A 26,593-nucleotide genomic window follows, 5' to 3' on the forward strand; every position below is an offset into this window, starting at 1 on the left:
CCCTCAGAAATTGCTGAAGGTTCCAAATCAGGGCTTGAGCTAGTGCTTTGTCGACTATCCAGACTTGAGAAAGTAATAGAGAAAATATTGATAATAAAAACTAACCCTTAAAGTGTGTTCATGTGAACAGGTTTGTTTTGGAGAGTTGGTAGTTAAATATTTACTAACATGCTCCTGCTTGCAATTCAGATGACCTCAGAGCATCGGGAACCACATTACAACCTGGACCACTGAACCCAAAGGACAGACTCATTTCAAGATGACTTACCATAGCTTGTAGATCAACCTGTGGATTCCAGTCTGAATCATATAATATAACCACATCCGCAGTCGCCAAATTAATTCCAAGACCTCCAGCCCTTGTACTCAGCATAAAAATGAATTTGGTACTGTTAGGAGCATTAAAGGTATCTATGGCTTCCTTTGAATAAAAAGAAAGAAGAGAAAGATGGAAAAATTGGACACCACAATCGCAGCAGTCTCTAAAACACATATACCATTATTCAAACTCACTTTATAATGCTTGCTTTCATCTTCAAAATGTGCTTCTACACACTATACTGTATGTGAGAACACAGAAAGGAAATCACAGAGACATCAATCTTAACTTTTAGGATAGAGAATCTTAGCCTTTCTGGGGTCCTAGACCTCTCGGGCAGCCTGGTGATGCCAACGGCCCCTTCTCAGAATAAGATTTTCAAATTCACCAAATAAAATACCTAAGATTACAAATGAAAATGTCCTCTTTTGCTCATCAACATTCACAGATCCCAGGTTGTGAATCCCTGCTTCACAATGACACATATCATTACAGACTACTTCACAAAAAGAAGACACACGAACAGCTTGAGATGAACAAATACTAAATTGTCATTCTGTCTACATGGCATCAGTATGGTGTTGTGGAAGAAGTGAAGATGGACCCAAGGAGAGGAGAAGCCAACTTGGGCAGGGGAGAGAAAGAATGGCAAAAACCTCAATCTTGCACCTTACTAGTTGGGAAATTAAAAAAATACTATTTTAGAACTTGGTTGTCTCACTGAAAAGGGAGACAAAACTCGAGTTGTTCAAGACAGTGTTTTATTTATTTATTTATTTAAATTAATTTATTTCTTTTCAGTTTTCTACAATCACTTCCATATAGCTTAGATTTTTTCCCCTCCTTCCAATCTTCCTCCTCACTCCCTTCCCGAGATGGTGTGCAATCTTATATAGGTTCTACACATATATTCTTATTAAATATATTTTTACCTTAGTCATGTTGCATAGAAGAATTAAAATGAATGAGACAAGCCATGAAAAAAAACCAAAACACAACATAACACAAGAGAAAATGGTCTGCTTCATTCTGCAATCCAATTCTATAGTTCTTTCTCTGGATGTGGAAGGCATTTTGCCTCAAGAATCCATTGGGAATGTTTTAGGTCCTTGCATTGCTGTGAAGGGCTAAGTCTACCAGAAAAATTCCTCACACACTGTGGTTGTTGCTGTGCACGAAGGTCTCCTGGTTGTGCTCCTTTCCTTCGGCATCAGTTCATTAAGTCTTTCCAGGCCTCTCTGAAGTCTTCCTGTTCATCATTTCTTATAGCACAATAGTATTCCATTACACTCATATACCACAATTTATCCAGCCATTCCCCAGTTGATGGGCATCCCTTTGATTTCCAGTTTTTGGCCACCACAAAGAGAGCTGCTATAAATATGTTTGTGCATGTGGGACCCTTTCCTAATTTTATGAACTCTTTGGGATACAGTCCTAGAAGGGATATTGCTGGGTCAAAGGGTATGCACATTTTTGTAGCCTTTTGGGCATAATTCCAAATTGCTCTCCAGAATGGTTGCATCAGCTCACAGCTCCACCAACAATGAATTAACGTTCCAACTCTCCCACATCTTCTCCAACATTTATCATCATCCTGTTTTGTCATGTTAGCCAATCTGATAGGTGTGATATGGCATCTCAGAGTTGTTTTGATTTGCATCTCTGTAATGAATAGTGATTTAGAGCATTTTTTCATATGACTATAGATAGCTTTAATTTCTTCCTCTGAAAACTGCCTGTTCATATCCTTTGACCATTTATCAACTGGAAATTACTTGTGTTCTTGTGCCTTTGACTCAATTCTCCATATATTTTAGAAATGAGGCCTTTATTACAGACATTAGCTGCAAAAATTCTTTCCCAGTTTTCTGCTTCCCTCTTATCTTGGTTACATTGAGTTTGTTTGTGCAAAATCTTTTCAATTTAATGTAATCAAAATTATCCATTTTGCACTTCATAGTGTTCTCTATCTCTCGTTTGGTCAAAAATTTTGCCATTCTTCATAAATCTGACAAATACGCTATTCCTTGCTCCCCTAATTTGTTTATAGTATCAATCTTTATACCTAGATCATGTGTCCATTTGGACTTTATTCTTGTGTATGGTGCCAGGCACTTGTCTATGCCCAGTTTCTGCTATACTGTTATTCAGTTTTCCCAGAAATTTTTGTCAAACAGTGAGTTCTTATCCCAGAAGCTGGGGTCCTTGGGTTTATCAAACAGTAGATTGCTATATTCACTGACTACTGTGTCTTGAGTACCTAACCTATTCCAGTGATCTACCCCTCTATTTCTTAGCCAGTACCAAGTGGTTTTGATGATTGCTGCTTTGTAATACAATTTGAGATCTGGTAGGGCTAGGCCACTTTCCCTAGCATTTCTTTTCATTGATTCTCTGGATATTCTGGACCTTGGATTCTTCCAGATGAATTCTGATATTATTTTTTCTAGCTCTAGAAAATGATTATCTGATAATTTGATTGGTATGGCACTGAATAAGTAAATTAATTTAGGGAGAATTGTCATTTTTATTATATTGGCTCAGTCTACCCACGAGCAACTGATGTTTCTCCACTTACTTAGATCTGACTTAATTTGTGTGAAAAATGTTTTGTAAATGTGTTCATAAAGTCCCTGGGTTTGTTTTGGCAGGTAGACTCCCAAATATTTTATAGTGTCTACCCTAGCTTTAAATGGGATTTCTCTTTTTATCTCTTGCTGTTGGGCTTTGTTAGTGATATATAGAAATGTAGATGATTTGTGTGGGTTTATTTTGTAACCTGCAACTTTGCCAAAGTTGTTTATTATTTCTAGTAGTTTTTTACTTGATTCTCTAAGTATATCATCATATCATCTGCAAAGAGTGATAACTTAGTTTCTTCTTTGCCTGTTCTAATTCCTTCAATTTCTTTTTCTTCTTTTATTGCTAAAGTTAACATTTCTAGTACCATATGGAATAACAGTAAGACAAGGTGTTTTATATGGGGACACAGAAGAACAAAGATTTAACTCAATGGTCTATGTTGCCCACCTCCTGAGAGACAGTTGATGGCCTCAAGATGCAAGACTAAGAAACGGACCAATGTGGGAACCTCTTTTTGTTCATCTTTGTTTATTTGTTATAACAGTGGAGGGTTTCTTTCTGTCTTTTAAATCGGGGCAGAAGAAGAAAGAAATGTATGTTTACTATTTGAAGAAGAAAAAAGAAGAGAAAGAATAGAAGAGAGAAACTTCAGCAGCTGAGAATATGAAGAAAAGATAAAAGAAGTGGGGAGGAGGCCTCCCTCTGCGCCTACTGACAGGAGGTTAAGACATAAGAATTGGACAAGTGCCTTACACCATTTAGTAGAGAAGCTGGCCACCAAGCTCACTGCTAATCTTGTTCCCAAGGGATCAATGATAAAGATTTCTCCCTTCTCCATACAGAAGCCGGGGGATCTCCACTGTCTTGGCTGGGTTGGCCTAACTAGTTTTCTTTTTCATAAGGGAGGATTCTTTAGGGTGGGGGGAGTGATTGGGAAGTAACCTTTATGAGACGCAATAAAATATAGGTGAATGCACACGAAGGAGGAGTGATTTTTGTTTCTCAAAAACTCTTATCAGACCTTGAGACAAATCTAGGAGAGGCCTGGGGCACACAGAGATTCAGTGAGCTGCCCAAGGTCACACAGCTAGGAAGGGTTATCAGAGAAGGTTTTCAACCAAAAATGACTTTTTTTCAAAGAAAAGAAAATTATAGCCTGATCAAAGTTATAGGCAGAAAATATGGCTCAGTGATGAAGTCATTCAAACATGCAACTGGGTCCACACAGAGGTGAGGAGTCAAATTACAGGAAGGCTGTTCCAATCAAAACAGAAGACAAGCGAAGACCCAACTAGGAATTTTTTTCAGAATAATGGAGGCCAAATTAGCTAGAATTCAGGCCCAGCATATGGTATTTAGTGACAGTAGACATTTCTTTAGGGATGGGACCTATAGCTGGGATTTCACTAATATGGGTAACTTCCAGATGAGGACATTCCCTCTCCCAATGCAGGTTGGCCCTTTCTGTGAACTTACAATCTTAAAGATGCCTAGAACACTGAGAGGTTAAGTGACTTAGATGAACCCAAGTCTTCCCTGTTCAGAGGCCAGCTCTCTATCCACTGTACAACACTGCTTCTGAAACATTTACATAGCACCCTACAAAGCACTTTCCAGACAACAAATTTAGAAAGAGCAGCTTCAGTTCAGAGATTATGAAGATTGCATCAGACTGAAAAGGGTTGAGGAGGGATGAGGCATTAAGTAGGCCGAGAGTACAGTTTAGCTGAGAAACGAAGGAGAGATGTGGGCCATTTTGGAGGGATGGTCTGGGCCAGTGGAGGGGGTTTTGAAGGATGAAGGAGACCTAGGTGTGCTTGAAGGCAACAGAGAAGAAACCAGTAGATAGGGAGAGAGTGAAGATTCAAGACAGTGAGAGGCCAGTTCAGGATGTGCTGTGATGGAGAAGACAGAAAGGGATGGGATTGAGCACACAGATAGAGGAGTTGAGCTCTGAAATGAAGAGAATGGGAGAAGAGTGAGGTCTTTTTAAACATCCTCTGTTTTCTCAGTTAAGTAAATGGTGAGGTCCTCAGCTGAGAGAGGCAAGAAAAGGAGATGTGGGGAACCTGAGGAGGGAAGAGAAGGTTTAGAAGAGCTTCTGTGGAAAGTGAAACAGAGAGTCAATTCCAGAGGAACCAAAGGACTGCCTTGCTCCAGTGAGGGTCCAATTGAGGCTGGATAACATGAATTTGTAATATACCTTGTCATCACAGTTGTGAGATTTCCTCTGGTTTCTTGAGTGGCTCATGAGGGGCAGAGGAAGTAGGTTGTGGGAATAATCCACAGCTGAGGTCCAGTAAATAAAGCCCAAGTGGAAGAACAGAGAAGGGATTCAAGAACAGAGGACAACGGAGAATTGAAAAAACCAGCTACTGGGTTAAGATGGAAAGGGTGGTAAGTACTATCAGAGCAGGAGTAATGGCCTGAGAAAGTACTGAGGAGTTAGGGTTCTGATGAGACCAAAGGACAGGTACAGGAGGGATGAAGAAAAGAAAGAGATGGAGAGATAGGAAGCTATTGTTGGAGAAGGGAATGTCAGAATTTCTAATTAGGGAAGTGGCTAATGGCAAGAGCCAGGATATGGCCCTCCCTCAACATGGCTGAGTTGGAGTGAAGGAGGTGGTCACAGGACTTAAGGAAGCTGAGGAAAATGGGTGTTTGAGGGACTGTTGACATGGATATTAAAGTCCCTTAGTAGACTGGTCTTAAGGGCAGAAGCTGGGGAGGTGAGGAAGGTGGCATTCCATACACTGAACTCCTTGAGAAAGGAAGGAGAATGACTTAAAGGTAGATAAATTACAGCCATCAGAAGAAAGACAAACAAACACAGCAAAGGAAAAGAATGGCAGAGCTAGAAGGGACTTTAAGAGGGCACCCTCCCTAAAGAGATGAGGAAACAGGAGCAGAGATAAGGTCACAGAGCAAAATAGTGGCAGAAGCAGGAGGAGAACCCAGGTCATCCAGCTCCCATCATTGTGTTCACAAAACCACCCAAAGTCCTAGAGTGGTACAGGATTAAATGTTCCCAACAAAAACAACATCCTAAATGGAAAACTACTTAAAAGTAGAAAACACAGAGGGAAAACACATTGCTTAATGGAGCTGTCATGGTGGACAGCTACTTAACCTTTCTCACCTCCCTTTCCTCATGTGGCGTCTGGCCATCTAGACGACAGTACTCATAACCCCGCCACATGCAATAATCCTCCAGGATATCCAGCAGCCGTGTCATCTGGCTAAAAATGAGGACTCTTGACCCTAAACATGTTCACAAAATAAAAACATGCGAGATTGAAAAGGTCATTTCAAAATTAGAACATGACATGCTACGTGGCATGCTGCATGCTTTTTAAGGTGATCAACATCCCATCTGAAAATGCATATCAGGGTTTTTAATTCATTAACTTTATTCCAAGGACAAGGAAGACTTAAAACCGGATAATGTTATTCTTGCACAAAAGGTTCTCAAACATATGCTGAGGAAAATCAACATTCTGCTTTGTTTTTCTCACCCTGTTCTTTGAGTTTTGACAAGAGTTTATCCAGTGCCACCATTTTGCCACTGTTATTGACAAGATGGGTGTCAGTTGTATATGGTGGGCCAGGTTCAGCACCATCAAACAGGTAGGGATGATTACAACACTTTCTCAATTGCATGAGAATATTCAGCAGTCGCATTTTATCCATCTTTCCAGCTGAATTTAAAATGTCGATATCTTTCATCAGGATTCGCGTGTACCTGCAATTTTAGAAGCATGATATAATTAAATGATTAAGTAAAAGGTTCACTAATACCATAAAGTAATATTCCCTCGGTAGCTATTTTAACTTTCCATTTTAAAATAATGAGATTTCTAGGAGGATTAAATTCAATTGGAAAAAAAGGCAAAGAAAAAAGAAGTTATGTGGAAACAAGTACAGATTTGAACATTTAAACTATTTTTCTGTCATTTAAACCCGTTTCTCCTTGCATTATCCATCAATGAAAATGGAGATCCATTGGTAGCTATGTGCTGTAAAATGCTTTTTCTTATACTTGTATATGGTTCTCAAGTTCCTGGCCTTGGCTTCCTTTGTTCAAACTAAACATCCTCAGCTCCTCTAATCATCCTTCAGAGATCATTTCCAATCCTGTAAACAATTTCTTCTCTCGACCTTTTGCACAAGTCAAAAGAGGATTAAAGACCTGACTATCAACCACTACAAAGGCTCCTCAGAGTTCATGTTATATTCTCATTAAAGTGAGTGAGATTCTGTTCTCTTCTTAATGCCATTAATAGATCGCTGACCTGTCCGGCCTATGGTTCATTAAGACTCCCTCTCAATTTCCTCTTTACTTACACATGACTAATAGCATCATCCACTTATGTAATATCCACAATCGGTTTTCTTCAACCTTAATGAGAAAACTTCATGACAAGCTTATTTGAAAAATTTTATATCTGACATTGTTTTACTACTGAAAACAGAACATAAAATCTAAGTCATGAAATAAAAACAAAAGTAAAGTGCTACCAAGTAAATTCAAGGAAACGAAATTCTCTTGGACAAACATATGAACATTAAATGAAATTAAAAAGCTTACCATTCCCTTTGCATCTTACTTAGGCCAAGGTAAATTTTTACTTCCTTTTTAGGAGGTAGGCTCTTTTCTACTTCAGCTTTTATACGTCGTAACAAAAATGGTTTTAAAACCTAAAGAGTGAAGTTTTTCATGAAAGTTTATAAGGAATTTAATACCGCAAGTTATATACATGATTTTAACCAACATTCTAATACTGAATTTCCTTGCCATCAAGTGAACTGAAAAAACCCAACTTTTCCAAACTTTAGGGTAACTAACTGAGGCAGTTTGTGTCATATTTGGGTATGCCTAGAGGGTATCTAGCTTCCTGGGTTTTACCCATCTGGAACCAATGGGCCAAATGACTATCTCAGAACCACAATGTCCATTCCAAATAGCACATACTGACTACAGGATGCCATGGGCCCATATGATTAAAGAATTCACATTTGGAAAACCTTCAAAGAGAGCTTGAGATACAGTGAGAAGTACTGATTGGTTAAGTGTGGAGCAGTGCAGTAGGGTGGAAAAAACCCTGTTCTTGGCACTGGGAGACCTTGGTTTGAATCACACTTCAGACTAGCTAGACATTTAGCCCTGACTTTTCTGTATGTCAGATAAAGCCTTCTTTATTTTATATAAGAGTAATATTCTACGTACCACCTATCACAAAGGGTTGCTGTGAGTGAAGCCTCTAAAGAAATGTGAACTATTATTATTACCATCTCAAATCACAGTAGGTCCCAAGGAACTGATCAAATCCTGAGCTTACCTGGGGGTCTACTCCCAAAATGAGATATAGCCATAAAAGGTCAAAGAACTCCCCACTGGGGGATTTTGTTCAGGGGCTCCTCTGGGTAATGTGAATGGCTCAGAGATCCCAAAGGTCTGAACTGAAATAAGACTCCCTCCGCCGAAAAGAATTAGTAGCCTTGGGTAAGAATGGTGGCGAGAGAAGCCTAAAACAACCAAGGCCTTTGTGGATGGGACCACAAAACTGTTCATCCAACTATTTAACAACAAACAGCACCAGGCATTCATCAAACAATTTTGACCTTTTACTGTGAAACCACATAAAATTTCATTTTATCTTCACAGCCCCTGCGAAGGATAGTGTCAGATTTATTAATCCCACTTTAACAGATTAAGAAACTGAGTCATAGAGAAGGCAAAAGAAACAACATTACACAGCTGACTGAAGACGGAATCTCCTGACTTTTTTCCACTAGCAAGTAGGGGAGTATAAGCATGTGCTCTCCAAGCAGATAGTCAATGGCTTCTCTCACAAGTGATGAGGAGGGGATATAGCAGCATCACCTTGCCCAGGAACCACTAAAAGAACAATAGGCCCAGATGTGACCTTGAGTTCATATCCCATAGGTCACCAGGCCTTTAGTTCCATAATGTCACCAGTACCAATTATTAGTTTCAATTTTTCAATGTTAAGTCATAACTTGAAACAAAACATGAGGATCCCCCCAGGTTTTGTAACTTTTGAACAAAAAAATAAGGGAAATGCATCTCTCCATGTAATGGGCCAAGAGTTCTCATACATCATGAAGAATACACACGTGTGAGGGAAGCAAATTTTAAAAGCGTTTGCATGTGCAAGGAAACAAGAAAGTCTGGGCTATTACTGAACTAACAGTAATAGTAATAGTAATGAAAATAGCCCTTAAAGAGCCCCTTAAAGGCTACAAAATGCTTTGCATTTGTTATGGAATAGATGGAGGAATGAGGCCAATGGTGGGAGGAAAACCAGCCATGTTCCTTCATGTACCTTGTTCTAGCCCCAACGATTTGTGTGCCAAGCCAGAGAATCTTGAGAATTTCTAAACCAAAGTCTGGTCATTGTTGAGGACAAAGGATTGTTATCTAGTCCCAGATGTAAGAGCTAAAAAATTTCAATTAGGGGGCATTCTGCCTGGCTTTTGTTAACTAGATGTGGTGGGTAGTTTTTGACTATGATTAAAGGGATATCAGTCTGCTTTAATTAGGGAGAGGCTTTCTAGTCACATCATCACAGGAGACCAGAGCTGGGATAGCTGACAGGTAGCCCTGAAGAGTCAAAGTCCAGAAGCTGGTGGCAGGGAGTGACAGAGAAACAGAGATGAACACAGGCGATGGCAGCTGCCCCTCCACTCTCATTTTCTGTCTACACATGCCCACTCCTCCCATTAATGATATATCCATTTGGGGGGAACATATGCCCCAGGTTTATGAAGGGAATGTTCTCGTTATTCCTTTTACCATTACAACAGTTATTACTTTTTACTATATACTTCTTGCCATATTTGCTATTTCATTCAATGTCATTGATTTGAACTAACTTCCTGGGGCTGCCTAGGAAAAGCAAACAAATTAGTAAAGGTTAATAAGCTAGGATTTCCAGTAAAGGTGGGCCTGTGGAGTGCCTTGAACCTGGACTGAATTTTCTGGGAGTTTAACAAATAAAAGGGGCTTCCTGAGGTGCTACAACGTGAGGAGATTAATTGGGATATCCCTTTGAAATACTGCAAGGATCCTTTGAAAAAGTATTCATTCACAATTTGACAATAGTAACAGGTAAAATAATAATAGTAAGCATTTCTACATTGCTTTAAGGTCTGCAAAATGTTTTACATATATTATCTCATCTGATCCTCACAAGCCTGTGAGGTAGGTACTATTATTATCCCCATTTGAGAGACGAAAACACTGAGGCACAGAAGAGAAGAGAGCAAACAGTTATACAATACTTACTACATACCAGGTACTGTATTAAGCACTTTACAAAAATACTCTCAGTTGATCCTCACTACCCCTGGGAGGTAGGTGTTATCATCATCATCATCACCATCATCTCCATTTTATAGCTGAGGAAGCTGAGGCAGATAGAGGATAAGTGACTTATCCAGGGTCACATAGCTAGGAAGGGTCTGAGGCAAGATGTGAACTCAGATCATCCTGACTCTAGGCCTAGCACTCTATCCACTACTCCACCTTGCTGCCTCAACTATCTAATTATCCAAGGAGCACTGGGCTAAGTACCAGAGAGACTCAACAGATGCTTCCTCATTAGACCATGTCACGGAACAAATTCCCTTAATGAAAGGATTTATTCTGTAAACCTTGGGACTCAGTCAAAAGGCCACACCCAAGGACCTAGAAGGTCACATATGGTCTTGAGACCACAGGCTCCCTGCACCTGGACTAGATGGTCCCTGAAATCTCTTCCAGCCCTATATCTAGGAGCCAATGTGCAATCATTTCCCCTCCCTGGGCCTCAGTTTTCTCCTCTTTAAAGTGAGGGAGTTAAACCAGATGGCCTTGGAGGTCCTTCTTGCTCTAAATAGATGAGCATATATACAGCTATGGGCAGGTACATAGATAGATATAGAGAGAGAGAGAGACAGAGACAGAGAGAGACAGAGACAGAGATGGAGAGATAGAGAGATAGAGAGATGGATGGTGACAGCGTACAGGTTATGGACACCGTCTAAAACAAGCACATATCTAGCCTGGCCAAAGGGACGGTAATGGAGATTATATTTGTAAAGTGCTTCGCAAGCCTTAAAGCTAATTCTTCTGATTATTAATATAACACTGGCATAAGTAGGAATTAGTGAGAATGTGTGAGGCCTTCCATGAGAAAGAAGTCATCAAAGGAAATGTAATGAGGCTGAGCACAAACGACAGAGGCATCACGTGTAGTAGTCAGCAGCTCCCGTTGTCATGGCAACAGTAATCCCAGCACCTCCAGATGTTAGAGCCAGGGACAGCACCCAGGCTTTAGACTAACAATGCTACTAAGGATAAATATAATTGAGAACCTGGGACTGCCACAGAAAGTGCACCTCCAGGGGAACTTTGTGGCAATGAATCCACCCTCTTTGCCTCAATTGTCCTTGGAAGACAGGTGTCCAGAGCATGGGCTAACTGGAAAGCAACAAAAAGTCACACAAGGCAAGAAGCAAGGGAATGGCCCCGAGGACCCTAGCTTTGTTCCTTAGGGGGAACAATGCTTCCCTGTTGAAACAATGGAATTAGTCAGAGCTGTGGAATGGGGAGCCAGAGTAAATGCTAACCAGTCCCACCCATGGCATCAACAAGCAGGGATGGGTATGGATGTCTGGAGCCAAAGAGAAAGCACATTCTACCGGCCCAGAATGACAACAGATGTCTCTAAGACATGTGAGACTGCTCTCTGATATAGTCAAAGGAAAGAGCTAGCGGCCTGTGCTGCATTCTGGGTGGGTGGGGACAGAAGTGCCAACAATGATTAGGCCTTGGGTAGATCAGCTTTTTATTTGATGTGCACAAACACACCCAACCAGGAACTGCAAAGTTTCAGCTGAAGGGGTGTGATGCAGCAAGTATATCTCTGTATCTGGTCTCCCTGCCTGGAGCCACTCTGACCAGGATAGAGACTTTGCAGTCTAAACCTAACCATAAAGAGGGTTTGGCAAGAATCCTGCCAGTCTCAAATCAGGCCTTCTCATCCTCGGGGACACTCACAGCCTGAGCGTTTCAATCACTCACCCTTGATTATGCTGGGGCCCTTGAGGGCTGAGCCTCATGGAACCTAGGAACCTGGCAGAGTTCATGTGGAGGGTTACCAGGGCCTTCAGGAATACAGGGCTATAAACTATCCAACCTGCTGATACTGGCATCAGAGCCGTGTCTTGATAGGCACTGTGCCTTGGAGTCTCAGAAGATGAAGAAGGCAGAGCCTCCCAAAAACATCTGTGGCTACAAGACTGGCTGAGAGAGGTCTACCTCAGCTCAGAAGGGCTCCTACAGAAATGAGCAACAGTACACTCCTTAGATAGTGGCAAGGTTCTGCTGAGGAAGCATGAGGTAGCAGCAGACCAATAAGAAACCAACCATTGTCAAGTAGATTAAGCCAACTGCTAGTCTGAATCATTTCTGGCATTTATATTTCACTTTAAGACTTGCAATGTGCTTTACATATATTATTTCATTTGATCGACTATATTGAGAGGTAGGTGCTATTAGTATGCCCATTTTACAGATGAGGAAACTGAAACTCAGGAAAGTTAAATGACTTTTCCAGACTCACACAGCTTGCAATAATAAAAGCTAGCACTGATAGAAGATTTTAAGGTTTGCAGCATGTTTTATATTTATTATCTCATTCGAGTCACACCTTTTGAATTAGGTGCTATTACTATTAGCCCTATTTTACAGATAGGAAAACTGAGGTACAGAGGGGCTACGTGACTTGTCTGAGGTCACAGAGCTAACAAGTGTCAAAGGCAGAATTTAAAGTCATCTTCTTGACAACAATTCCAGCACTATCTCCCCTGCACCACTCAGGTGCCTACATTACATGCTCCAGAGAGCACCAAGAAGATCCAGGCCTTGCACAGGGGTTATTTCAATGCCACACATGGACTCTGCCGGACTCCCAGGTTCCATTAAGCTCAGCCCTCAAGGGCCCCAACATATTCAGGGGTGAGTGATTGAAATGCTCAGGCGATGACTGTTCCCGAGGATGGGAAGGCCAGATTCAACACTGGTAGGATTCTTGCCAAACCCTCTTTAGGTAGCATCACTGCAAAGTCTCTATCCTGGTCACAGAAGTTCCTGGCAGGAAGGCCGGATACGGAGACATACTTGTGGTATCACACCCCAGCAGCTGAAACTTTGCAGTTCCTAGTTGGGTGTGTTTGTGCACATCAGGTGTTACCACTAGGATGGTGCCTTTATGGTCCCTGTCTTTCTTCTCTAGAAGTAAAAAGCTGATCTACCTAAGTCCTAATCATTGTTGGCACTTCTGTCCCCACCCACCCAGGATGCAGCACAGGCTGCTAGTTCTTTCCTTTTGACTACATCAGAGAGCAATCTCACATGTCTTAGAGACATCTGTTTGTCATTCAGGGTCAGTAGACTATGCTTCTCACTAACTCAAGCTTTCTCTTTGGCCCCAGACATCCATACCCATCCCTGCTTGTTGGTGCCATGGGTGGGACTGGTTAGCATTTGCTCTGGCACCCCATTCCACAGCTCTGACTAATTCTATTGTTTCAACAGGAAAGCATTGTTCCCCCTAAGGAACAAAGCTGGGGTCCTCAAGGGTGATGAGAGGAGAAAGAAAATGGACATTGGAATCCACTAGAGGGTTACTGAAATCAACCAAGTCTGGCCCAGCTGTAGAGGAATCACTGTTTAGTGGGGCAGCGATAAAGTCAGAGATAGCCCTTTTCTGCCCTGATACCCCAGGGGTGGTAATGCCTGGGAACCAAAGGGCGCTCACAGAGCCAAAAGGCAGCAAAAGGCAGCCAGAGTCAGCCAGGAGCTCAGGAGTGGGCCTACAGAGCAGCACATGTAAGGATGCCAACAGGCAATCTAGGCCAACCACAAACTCAAGAGGGTACAAGGGCTGATCTTATTAGGCCAGTGACCCAGCTTACATCTGAGGCTTCAAGAGAAAAGGGAGAAGCCATTCCCCATGTAACTAATTATTGGAGAAGATTGGAGTGTGTGCTTCACGTTCAAACACAGGCTAGGCTATTGTGGGGTGTATGTGATTTAAGTTTTTGCCAAGCAAAATGCTTTGATTGCTAATGTTGGGCATCCGTTCACAGACATTAAATACCCACTATATGCCAGGCACTATAGAGAAACAAAAACAAAACTGCCTCTAACTAATTTGGGGTAGGGTAGTAGTACTGGGGCTGGCAGGGGAGGAGGGGTGACAAGGAAAGGAACGGGATCAGAAAAGGCCTCCTGTAGGGATTTAAGTGTGTGACCCTCGGCAAGTCACATAACCTCTGTCTGCCTCAATTTCCTCATTTATCAAATGGAGATCATAACAGCACCTATTTCTAAGGGTTGCTGTGAATATCAAATGAGATAACGATTATAAAGTACTCTGCAAACCTAAAACTGCTCTATAAATGCGAGCTATTGTTATTAAGAGGCAGAGGTGAACTTGTACAAAAGGCACAATTTGCGAATATGCACCATTTGCTATTAAGACACCACTGCTATTATGCATAAGCTGCATGTTTCTGAGTGTGGTCTATGTATCTAGTCACTGACTGAAATTTGCGATGCTAGGTGCTCTGTACTGCGTAGGAACCTGGGGGCTTAGTTCAATACAGGCCACATTGTCATACATGTCCAGACGACAGGCTATAAATTCTGTTTGACAGCTTATGCAGTTTTAGGGTGAAGACCATGCATGTGAATTGGACTATGTAGATGAGATGACCACCTGTGACTTACTAAACAATTGTGTGTTAACCTGTACCCCATGTAATTTGCTTGGGCTATTTCTTATTAGTTGTAGAATACAAGAAGAGGGTAAGGCTTTTCGTTGACCAAAATAGACTATCAAAGCCAGAAGAGTTTGCTATTGACAAATATAAACCTAAGAAGGGTAGGACTATGGGCCAAGTAGGAAAACAAGAAGGGCCTCCTTCACCTACTTTTTGTCCAGGCTCATGAGTGTTTATTTGCCAAGTCAGAGAGGATTTGGGGACTTTCTAACCCCAAGTCAAATAGTTGTCTGGGACAAAGTTGTCTGGTGCTGAATTGGCACCAGAAAGGGGAATTAAAGGAAAAGACAATATTGGTCTGGTGGTACCTGGCCTGCTTTTGGTTAGCTGGGTGTGGGTGCTACAACCTTTGGCTGTAATTACAGAATCTTGAGCCTACCCTGATTGGGAAGACATTTCCCAGTCACTGTACTCTAGGAGACTGAAGCTGAAATGGTTGGCAGATGGTCCTGAAGAAGATGAAACTGAGAAGACATCCAAAAGGCAAGTACAATGAGAAGAGCATCCCAGAAGAGAGAGGCAGGGAGATGTAATGTCCAGGGAGGAAACATGGTGTGACACTCAAGCACGGGCCCAGAACAGCAGCACAATGATATCTCCAGAAGACAAGATCAGGGACGTCAGAGTTGTCTCACCTTGGCCTCCCATTTCCCCTCTGTGAGTTACCTATATGCATGTCCCTATGCCCAGTCCCTACTCCTGTTGAGAATGTATTTATGGGGAAGTATAAGAATGTTCTATTAACATCTTTTCTTACCATGTTAACTCATTAAATGCCCCTGTTTAGAACTAACTGTATCTTCTGGGTATCTGGGAAAGGCAAAAGAGATTAACGGGAAGAATGAGGAAATTGAGAGTGGACTGGAGGGTGGGACTGATTGGTGAAAGCGACAAATAGGTACAAGGCTGAAGGGGCTGCACTTGTAGCTCTGGAGTGGTTGGGACAAAGCAAAGAAAATGGTTGGAGCAATCCAGCTGTTAAGAGGTGATAACTGATGGTAAAAGATTTAACCAGGTCCCTGGCATTGAGTTGTAAACACCCTACGGTGGTACAAAGAAACAAGCCTGAAAATCTAGATCATTGTGGAGAGTAGAGGAAGCTGTGCATGACATGCAAGGCAGGGGCAATTTTTGTACTCCTGTCACAATAAAGAGACTGTGTTCCAAATTTAAGCTAATCTCCCTCACAGAGGAGAAGGTGAAGGATCTCAGTCTCATATCTCTTCCCCTCTCACGGTTGTTAGAGAGGATAAAAGAAACAAACAAAAAACACAAGGCTTCCATGGGAAAGGCATCTGAGGTGGACTCTGGGAAACATGGCCCTCAGCAGGATGGCAGAATTAGTGTATTATTACACAGAAGAGAAGGGAATGAAAAGAGCTCCTGTACAATTAGAGATTAAAAACAGGCTCTTCCTGAAGAGGAAAACTAGATGCTCTGAGCAGGTAGAAGCTGCCTGTCCTCTCAAGAATGCCATGGTAGAGCCATGGGAGATGAGGGAGAGATCATGGTCCAGCAGGGGGCAGAGGAAGAAGAGAAGAACAGGAAAAGTGGGTGACTCTCTGCTCAGGGATACTGAGGCATCTATTTGTCAGCCAACTCAATAACAGAAGGCTCTGTTGTCTTCCTGGAGCATCTATTAAGAACCTAACAGGGAATTCCCTCCCAAGACTTATCAAATCTGGCAATTCACCTGGGCACAAATGACACTTCCTGAAGGATCCTCAAAAATATTTCTGTACATTATGGATGAGAAACCAAAGCCCACAGGGGCATAGGCTGTAGTTTACTGTTCCCTACTGAAGGCAGGGACAGCAGGAAAGAAAAAAGAAAAGAAAAACTTGCTTGGGCAGTGAACTAAGAAGGCGGTGTCTGAGGATAGTATGTGGATTATGGGGTCACTGCTTACAATAACAGGGTTGAGAAATTCTGGCCAGACCTAACAAAGGTTGATAATAATGTATCTGCCAGATAGCTTACAAATCTAATCAAACAGGATTGAATTTAAAAAGGAGAGAGGAAAGAGAGGATTGCCTATGCATATCGCTCAAATCAGATACTTTACAGCAGAAGAGTCAAACTCACAGTGGAACCCAAGTGAAATGTAATTGGGAAAAGTTTAATTAAATAAAAATACAATACAACATAATGCTCATTTATGGTTTTTTAAATCAACGTATGACTAGCAGAGATACATTTCTATTTGAGTTTGACACCACTGCTAAAGAGAATGTCCACAAAAATTGAATACTAGCAACTAAGACAACTCAGAAATTCACAGAAGGCAAAACCTAACAATAGAACCCGTAGTAAAAATCCACAGCTTCAAATGTCTATACCCAAATGACCAAAGTTCAGGCAATAATAACCCAAGGGGACAAGTTTGACGTTATAGTTATCACTGAGACTTGGTGGGATGAAATCCATGACTGGACTATGGCTTTGGATGTGTATACTTTGTTCAAAAGCAGGAAATGGAGCACATCAAGAAGGTATGCTTATGTGAGGAAATCCAGGAACCAGAGCAGAGAAGTATAAAGAATTTAGGTGAAGGTCAAAGAATGGAGAAACAGAAGTGGTTTCATCATTGGAGTATATTACAGACAACCTAGAAAGAAATGAGAAAATAGGTCAGGAGTTTAGGAAGCAGATCACAAACTTGGCAATGGGACAAGATAATAGTGATGGGGGACTTCCATTATCCAGACATCTGCTTGAATTCTCTCTGCCAAAAATAGAGAAGCTAATAACTTTTTGACTTATCTTAGTAATAAGTTCATCCTTCAAAGGTGGAAGAACCAACAAGGAGAAATTCTAATCTGAACCTGGTTCTTCCAAACAGAGAAGAGTTAGTTAGTTACTGGGGTGGAAATAATGAGAATTAGGGAATGTGGTGAGGAGGTGATTACTCTTTCCCAGAGTTTGTGATACAGAGGACAGGAAATCCAGGCATCATCTGACATAAACATGAAATTCTGAGAAAGCAGATTTCAAAGGGTTTAGAGGAAAGATATGCAGGATCCCATGGACTAAAATGCTAAAGGGGAAATCAGTCCATGGCGAATGGGAGATGCTCAAGAAAGAAATTCTGAAGCCAAAAAGAGAAACATTCCAATGAGAAAGAAAGCTGGGATTGTTCTGAAGAGAATGATATGGCTGCACAGGGAACTCACCAAGCAACTTAGATTTGAAACAGAAATGTACAGAAGGTAGAAGCAAGGTGAATTAAGAGAAGAGAAATTTAAGAGTGTGCACAATATCATAAAAATAGCATAGGGAATGCGAAAGCTCAGAAGGCACTGAGGCTAGTAAGGGAAACTGAGGTGGGAGGAAGCTATCCTGGAAGAAGAGGCAGATCAAAGAATGGAGAGATGGAACCTTTGTTTGGGCTGCCTGGGATGATGATCACTGATACCAGAGAGAAAGAAGAGCTGTTCAATTCTCATAGTGTTTCTGTTTTCTCTGCAAAGAATGACCTTAAAACAGAAAATGACAGAACAACAATGACTAACGGGAAGTTGATAAGTAAGGAGATAGCAAGTGAGCTCCAGTTGCCCTCCATCAATTCAAGTCACCAGACCCATAAGAGAAGGCACCCTTGGGTCCTGAAAGAATGAGCAGGTGTGATTGCCAAGTCATCATCAAGGCTATCTGACAGATCATGAGAGATAAAAGAGGTACTACAAGATTGAAGAAAGGCAAATGTTGCCTTGTGTTTCAAAAAAGAGACAAGGACAATCTATATGTTTTAAGCCAATGACTTGACTTCAATTCCTGAGAAAATTCTAGAACAGAACATTCAAGAGATGGGTTAGCAAAATCTAGAAAGGGAAGAGGCCATGACAACGAGTCACCATGGTTTCATCAAGTACTCAAACTAACCTGATTTCCTCTGTTGACAGGATCACTATACAGGTAGTAGGGTCCAATGGATGGGGAACCAGCTTTGAAGTTAGGAAGACCCAAGTGCAAGTCTGGACTCTGATATGTGCTGAGTATGTCACCCTGAACAAATCACTTCACCAGTCTGTCCCCTAGGCAACTGTATAAGACTAAAAATTGCAAAGAAAGTGCCAACCTTCATCAGTGGAGGGAGTTCCCCCATCAGGAGTTTCTTATACCAATGAAAACTACCTAATGAATAGATGAGGGGAATAGTGTGTATATGGTTACTCTTTAGCTTTTTTTTAGCAGAGCTCTGGATAACATATCATACTATTCTTGTGGAGAAGGTAGAGAGAAAGATTAGATACTTGATACAATCAGAGGGATTCAGAATTGGTTGGATGGCCAGACTCAAAGAATAGTAGTTACTGGTTGGTCCAGTGTCAACATGGTAGGTCTACAGTAGAGAACCCCCAAGGATCTGTGCTTAGACTTGTGCCATTTAACATTTTTATCAGTAACTTCAACAAAGACACAGATGGCAGATGGACAAAGGCACATCTATAGATGACAAAGAGCTGGAAGGAATGGCTAACACATGGGATGGCACAGTCAAGATCTAAAAGGATATTCATAGGCTAAAGCTCTGAACTGAATCTAGTAAGATGAAATTCAATTTTAAAAATCTGTAAAGTCTTGTACTTGGGTACCAAAAAAAGCCACTTCACACGTAAAAGTCAGAGGCAGTTATTTTGAAAAAGATCTGGGTGTTTTAGTGGACTGCAAGTTTGATATGAATCAGATATGATATAGTAGCCAAATGAACTAATGCAATCTTGGATTACATATGAGGGGCCTAGTTTCCAGGAATAGGGAGCTGTACTCTGTTCTCATCAGGTCTCATCGGGAGTATTGCATTCAGTTCTGGGCACCATAATCTAAGAAGGACATTGATAAAGTAGACTGTATCCAGAGAAGGGCACATGGGAAAGTAAAGGCCTTTGAGTCCATCCCAGATGAGGAGCTAGTTACATTTAGCCATGTTCAAGGGCAGACTTGGAGATTTCTGCTAGCCATGTTCAAGGGTAGATTTGGAGATTTCTGCCAGCTATGTTCAAGGTTATGAAGGAATGTCATGTCAAAGAGGGTATAGATTTGCCCTATTCAGGGGCTCTCAGGGGGCAAAACCAATAGTAGAAACTACAGAGGCCAAGTAAAGCTAGGAAAGACTTCCTAACAATTAGAAGCAGTCCAAAGAGGAACTGACTGCCCTGAGAGGTGGTAGGTTCACCCTCCTTAGAAGTCTTCTATGGGCAGCCAGATACCCGCTACCCACTTGTCAGTATGTTATGGTAGGAATTACTTTTGTGTAAGAGTTGGACTGGACAGCTTGAAAGGGCCCTTCCAACTCTCAAGTTTCCTGATTCAGAAAACCCATCAACAGGGGCTCACAAACTGGGCTTCTGAGTGGATGTATAGCCAGAGTATCTATCATGAGTCCAGGGGAGTTTTTCTAGGGGCCCCATGTGCTCCATATGCAGAAAAGAAGATGGAAATCATTTTAGGGTGAATAGGGAGAGCAGTCCTGGCTCTGGTATGTCACTGAGGAAACTCCTTCTATCAATGTAAGTCATCACCTTCTTAGCCAATTCTAGTCTCAGAGAGTGAGTGGCCTTAGGCATTGAGAAATGAAATGACTTGCCCAGGGTCACACAGCAAGGAAGTGTCAGAGGTGGAGCTGGAACCTGGGTTTTCCTGGCTCTGAGGTCAGCTCTCTATCCTCTGTACCACATTTAGGGAACTAAATTAGGCACTGGGGAGTAGATAGTACAAAATGAACTGGATATGCAAACAATAAAGTGGGAAAAGGAGATGGCCTGGCATGCCCAAGAACATTCTGCCTGAGATGTCATAAGTAGGCATTCAGGACAGGGTCACAGACTTGAGGGAACAAGTGTGTGATTTTGTGCTTCTGTTACAGTTTATTCTGCTCTATCTCTATGGAGAGGAAAAATTATCATAATCTTTTTTACACCATGTCTACACCTGTCGTCATGACTAACATCTCTGCAACCCAGAAATATAAATCCAAAAGGCACTTTCAGGAAGTGACTGGTCAGGATGGGTAGCTAAGAAGCATACCAGCCAAAGCTAGGGACTGCCCACCTCTCTGCCCCCAAGCTGCAGCTGACCCCGTGGCTCCAATTATTTTATTTCTATTTACTCAATTACCTTGGTAACTAGTACTTACTGCGTGTAGTCTTTCCACAAGCTTCTGATCACCAAGACAATTTTTAGTGTCAAACCAGGAATCAAAATCCTATAGAGGGAGGCAAAAACAATCTGCAATTAAGTACACAGCTTTCTAAAAATTAAATTAACATTTATTGAGACAGTTCACAGCAACTACAAATACAAGGGGGAATATGGTAGGTGCCACAGGAGAACTCTAAAGTGATCATGGAGACATAGAAGGAGAGAGGATATCAAGGCTGCAGGGAAACTGAGGCAGTGAAGGCTTTGAGAAGGCAGTTGCGTTTAAGCATGAATGATGGGTAGGATGACCCAGACAGAGATGGAGGGAAAAGCACCTGCAGGAGCATGGACAGTTGGAATCCCCAAGGAGTTAACAAAATCTAGTCCTCCAACAAAATCTAGTCCTCCAACAAAATCTAGTCCTCCCCAGTTCAGTTTAGTTCCTAATTATGGTTCATCCTAAACAAAAGGTAATTATTAACTATATGAATAGGCAGTAGGAACTTCCAATCTAAGGTAAAGACCACTGATGTAGAAAAACAAATTATCACATAGACAAGTGGACAAATAAGAATTAGTATTTAAGCAGGTGTTAAAATAAGACACAATGGGTAGCCGAATTTTGTAACTGTCTATAGGCAGTTAATTTGGGCTCTGCGGAGACTCAGGCTCAACCATCCTCATCCTCCTGAAGTTCAGATTGATACAGAAGTAATTTCTGCTTCTAGCAAAAGCAAGGAAAAATATTGTTATTATATACCATGAGCCCTTTGGCACCCAGATCCTAATGACTTAAAGAAATGGATACGTGAGGTCCTCTTAAAGACCCTCTATTACAGTGTTGTCAGCCGGCTTGCTGAAGTGCTACTCCAAACACCTCAATGGTGTTTTAAATGTTAAATGGTTCATACGCAAGCCTGGGCAGGTTGGCATAAGAGGGGACCTGGGCCTGCTTTGTACAATATCGCGTAAGCAGGAGCAGAACATGCCATGTGCAGTTAGGGGCTGGCTAATCTTGGAACCTTAAGATAAAGAGAAAAAAAGACTTCCAGGTGCATCTATTTTAAGATGGTTAAGAACAGCTTAAATTCTTAAACAAACAGAAACAGCAGACAAATAAAGCACTATAAATTCAATCAAGTTCTGTTTTCAAACTTCTTTTGAAATCATATCATTCAATTTGTAAACAGATGTTTGTGAACATGAGAAAATCAAAGCTCAAGGCTTAAACTTACATCTGCGGAATTGAAGACGTCAGGCAGCAAGAAATTGAGTAATGCCCAGAGCTCATGAAGATTATTCTGCAGAGGCGTTCCAGTTAGTAACAACCGGTTTGTGGTCTTGAACTCTCGAACAATCTCAGAAAGCTAGAAAGACAACACATAGATCACCACTCAATAGAAGAACTCTCAGAGACTCAGTTCTCACTCTCTTCACTCTTTACCTAGCAAGGAAACCATCAAACTGAAAGTAAAAAGGAGTTTGGTACAGAACAAATCGTTGAGGAAGGTACTGCATTGGAGCATGGCAAAATGGGCACTTCTGCATCTACAGACCACAGATGGTACATGTACCTAAGACAATCTTCAGAAAGTTTGGAGTTACAGAGATCAGCCCTGACTATCTCCCTTGGAGGCAAGGCTTGGCATCTTCACTCACTGTCTCCTTGTGACCCACCAACCTCATTCACTCACACACCTGACTGCCTAAGTTGAGCACTATAGAGGCCAGAATGAAGCCCAATTTCATAAACACCCTATATTAAACTTCTAAGACCTAGAGGAAACATGAAACAGTCATTGAAAGGCATTAAAAGTTTGCTCAAGGAAGCAAAATTGCTTTAAATTAATTGCTAATGATAACGACCACATCAATAACGTTTTTTTGTCATACTTTGCCTACTCTTTTCTGAAATGAACAAGCAAACCTCCATCATACCACTTCTTAACGGATGCTGTATTCAATATGAAATCGTGTGCCTGTTGGTGGTTGTATGCTAGTTCTGCTCCCCAATAAAGTATTCTTGTGATCCAAAGAGACTGCTTACCCTAACATGAGAGCAGAAGTTTTTCCAACTGTTGTCAGAAATGAACGGCAAGATTGTCAGCACATCTTACTGTGATTTACGATACTAATCTTATTTTCGCAATCACAAAAGGTTAAGAAAATATTTTTAAAACAAGTAACACACTGATCCTCTCAGTTAAAGGCAAAAAATATTTCTAAATTGTAATTAAAAAGTACTTTATTCAATATAAAAATGTATCAGATAGGTGCTAACTTAAGAGAAACACAGCAATACAAAGATTTAAGACAATTCCAAAAGACTCGTGATGGAAAATATTATCCCCATCCAGAGAAAGAACTATGGAATCTGAATGCAGATCAAAGCATACATTGTCTCTCTCTCTCTCTTTTTTTTTTTTGCTTTTGCTTTCTCATGGATTTTCCCTTTTGCTCTGATTCTTCTTTCACAACATGACTAATGTGGAAATATGTTTAATATTATTGTACATGTATAGCCTATATCAGATTGCTCACTATCTTGAAGAGGAGGGAGAGAGGGAAGGAGAAAAAAATATGGAACTCAAAATCTTATAAAAGTAAATGTTGAAAACCATCTTTACATGCAATTTGAAAAAATAAAATACTGTTAAGTGCAGGGGGAGTAAGAGAAATATTCAGTGAATTTCCAACACCCTTGGCATTATTAACCCCATTAAACTTTTGATTCATCTTTAAGGAGGAAGCCTAAGAAATGTGATTTTCCAACAAGAATGTATCACAACTCTAACCCATCTTTAGACACAGATTCATTATTATGACCTATCATGATCAAATAATAATAATAATGGTTTCTATTTTTTAAGAACTTCAATAAGATATAGATCAGTAGCTTACCTTGGACTTTTCATTCTTAATTCTGTGAGCTTCATCAATGACTAAATACCGCCAATTAAATTTTTTGAACACAGACTTTTCTTTAATTACCATTTCATAGGATGTGACACAAACATCCCACTCTCCTGGCATCATTACGTCACGAATGAAAGCAGCCTGTTACAGAATAAATTTGTTTCCATTAGAATATCAGTATGTGAAGATCATTGTTAAATTCTTACCAAATCATTAGCTAGTGTCAGAGGATGCTTCTGGGAAAACTGAATAGATGTATAGAAAAAAATAAAATGGGTTTGGAGCCTTATATTATACAAAAGAACAAATTCTAACTGGACAGTGACCTAGGTATTTTTTTAAAATCATTAAAAATGGCAAGAAAAAGGAAAAATATGCTTGTTTCAACTCTAGAAAGGAAGTAAAATTTTATCAAATGAAGAGAAGAAAACATGAGAGACAAAAATCAACAAACTTGAGTATATAAAATGCGAGGGTATTTTTTTTAAAGGAAAACCTTTAAAGGAAAAGAAAGAAAACAGATTGGTTTAAAAAAAATTGTTTTTAATATAACAGAAAAAAAGGTGTGATACTCAGAATCTATAAATGTATTATCGCCCAGCTGTAGGACTAAAAACAAATGTTCCCCAATGAGACAATTTTCAAGGGACACAAACAGACAAATTATGAAGGAAGAAATACAAACTATTAATTACCTCATGAAAATATGCTCAAACTTCCCAATAATCAGAGAAATGAAAAACAAGACAACCTTAAGATGCTTCCTTATACCCACTAGAATATCAAATATATAAAAAATTATTAACTCCATTGTCATCATGGCTGCAGTGGATTATTTTGGTACCATAAAAATATAATCATAATTTAGAAGTATATGGAAATATGGAAGGGTCTATATAAGAAGATACAGAATGAAAAAGAGCCCCAAAAGCTATACATCCTTTCTAAGATATATAACAAAGGAGAAGGAGAAGAAAAGAAAGCCAAGAAACAGGATCTAAGGTGGCAGACATATTCTCCTAGAAGGGGACACAGTACAAAAACATCCTATTTGCTAATTCCATTGGGGGATGAGGGGAGCAAGGATGTTTGTTTTGAGGTTACCTCTCGCTATCTCACCCAGGGCCTTTCATGGGCCCAATCCCACTGCTGATTGGCACAGAAGCTTTGACCTGCTCCATTTTCTGATCTGGACAGGTTCTTTTGGTTCTGCCTTTTTACAGGCTAAGGGATTTCGATAAGATTATTCTCCTTATATTATGTTTTCTGGATTGTTTTTCTTTTTTTATCCAAAGATCAAATATGCAAACACCTTTAGTTAACAAAAGCCAGTCTTAACAACTAAAAAGGAATTCAATCTATATCAGCGACTCCAACCATTTTGAAGCCTAAAGTCTGAGAAAATGTCCTTCCTCTTCCCTACAAGAGCTAATTTTATATTTTTAAACGCAATTTTAAACAACATATTGAAGTTCATGGCATTTGTTGTAAAAATGGAGGTGCTAATGTATACCAGTGAATGGATGTCTGATGGAAGAGAAAAAAGGGGGTGGGGGAAAATCAACAGGAAAAAGAGAAACAAAATTGGAAAGCTGAATGGGCCTAAACTATGAAAAGGGAGGATGACAAGAGAAAGAACAAAGCATCAAGAACCTAAAAAAACCCACAGAGAATAAGAAAGGATAGGCAGAAGCAACATGGAAGGGAGACATAGTGGATGGGACCAAGATGATGGATCCAGACAGAGTAGGAGTGGAGGAACCCACCAAAATAGCTCAAATAACCAAAAGGCTGATTATTTAGGCTATTTAGGTTATATTTAGGTAAGAATGTCAAAGGTTAGGGAAGAAGATAGAACAAAATTTGCTTCAAAGAAAGGGGCATACCAGTCTCATGGCAAAGAAGATGGCTAATTTTTACTAAAAGTTAGAAAACCAGATCCAGGGCCAAGTAGGGAAAGCCCTTCCTCCACCCATTATCCAGAAAGGGGGCTATAAAGATAGCTCAACTCAAGACTAGAGAACATGAAGAACATGTGACTCCTAATGCTTTCAAACCCAAGTAAGTCATTGGTCAGGGTGAAGCTAACTGGCGAGGTCAAAGTTCATATATCTTGAATGCCTGACCTGAAAAGGTCAAAAGAAGTCACCAGAAATTAACATGGGGCAGTGAGAGGCTGTCCTGAGAAAGGCATGCCTAATACAATAAGGCTGCAAACCTGCTGAGTAACCGAACTGAACTAGTAGGACTTTTCTCTATGGTCTTTATCTTTCATGACCAATAAAAATTGACAGGCAACCAAATTAACCATGAAGGTTCATTCAATTTCCATCCAACTATTCATTGAAAGTCTCCAAGGTGCAAAGGGATCGGTTAAACTAAGGAAAGAAGATGGGAAAACCTGGATTGGGGCAGGTTTCCATTTTGTCTGTGAAAATCTGACTTTGTGACTTGTGCCACCTGCTGGTTCTTCCAAGTTTTACACTGCATATGTATTTTAGTCTTTTTTCATTTACAAGAATTAAAATTCTGTTTTGAGAGATGTTTGAATCCTCTCAAGACAGTCATAGAATTTTAGATCTGGAGGATGCCTTAAATCATAAAAGTCTAATCTCTACATTTTTTTTCAGATAAGGACATGGAGGGGAAATAACTTTCCCAAAGTTATACATGTAGTTAGTTAGTCACAGAGCTAGGCCTCAGAAACAAATCTGACCCTCAGTCCCATGTTTTGTTCATGCCGTGATGTCCTAGAGATAAGTGTATGGGTACAAAACC

At 40.6% G+C, this 26,593-nt stretch overlaps 1 protein-coding gene across 2 annotated transcripts in view; it reads right to left on the reverse strand.

The window, feature by feature from the left end:
- Positions 1 to 26,593, reverse strand: part of SMARCA1 (SNF2 related chromatin remodeling ATPase 1) — a 111,223-nt gene that overhangs the window by 54,547 nt on the left and 30,083 nt on the right. For both annotated transcript variants that reach the window (XM_072626491.1, XM_072626490.1), the window contains 7 exons: positions 23,801 to 23,956; positions 22,135 to 22,266; positions 20,895 to 20,963; positions 7,494 to 7,603; positions 6,421 to 6,647; positions 6,045 to 6,166; positions 269 to 421 (listed from right to left, as the gene is read on the reverse strand). In XM_072626491.1, the coding sequence (XP_072482592.1) occupies positions 269 to 421; positions 6,045 to 6,166; positions 6,421 to 6,647; positions 7,494 to 7,603; positions 20,895 to 20,963; positions 22,135 to 22,266; positions 23,801 to 23,956 (969 nt within the window). The remainder of the gene's footprint in view (positions 1 to 268; positions 422 to 6,044; positions 6,167 to 6,420; positions 6,648 to 7,493; positions 7,604 to 20,894; positions 20,964 to 22,134; positions 22,267 to 23,800; positions 23,957 to 26,593) is intronic.

The sequence above is a fragment of the Notamacropus eugenii genome, chromosome X (genome assembly GCF_028372415.1).
Source record: "Notamacropus eugenii isolate mMacEug1 chromosome X, mMacEug1.pri_v2, whole genome shotgun sequence".
Classification (NCBI taxonomy): domain Eukaryota; kingdom Metazoa; phylum Chordata; class Mammalia; order Diprotodontia; family Macropodidae; genus Notamacropus; species Notamacropus eugenii.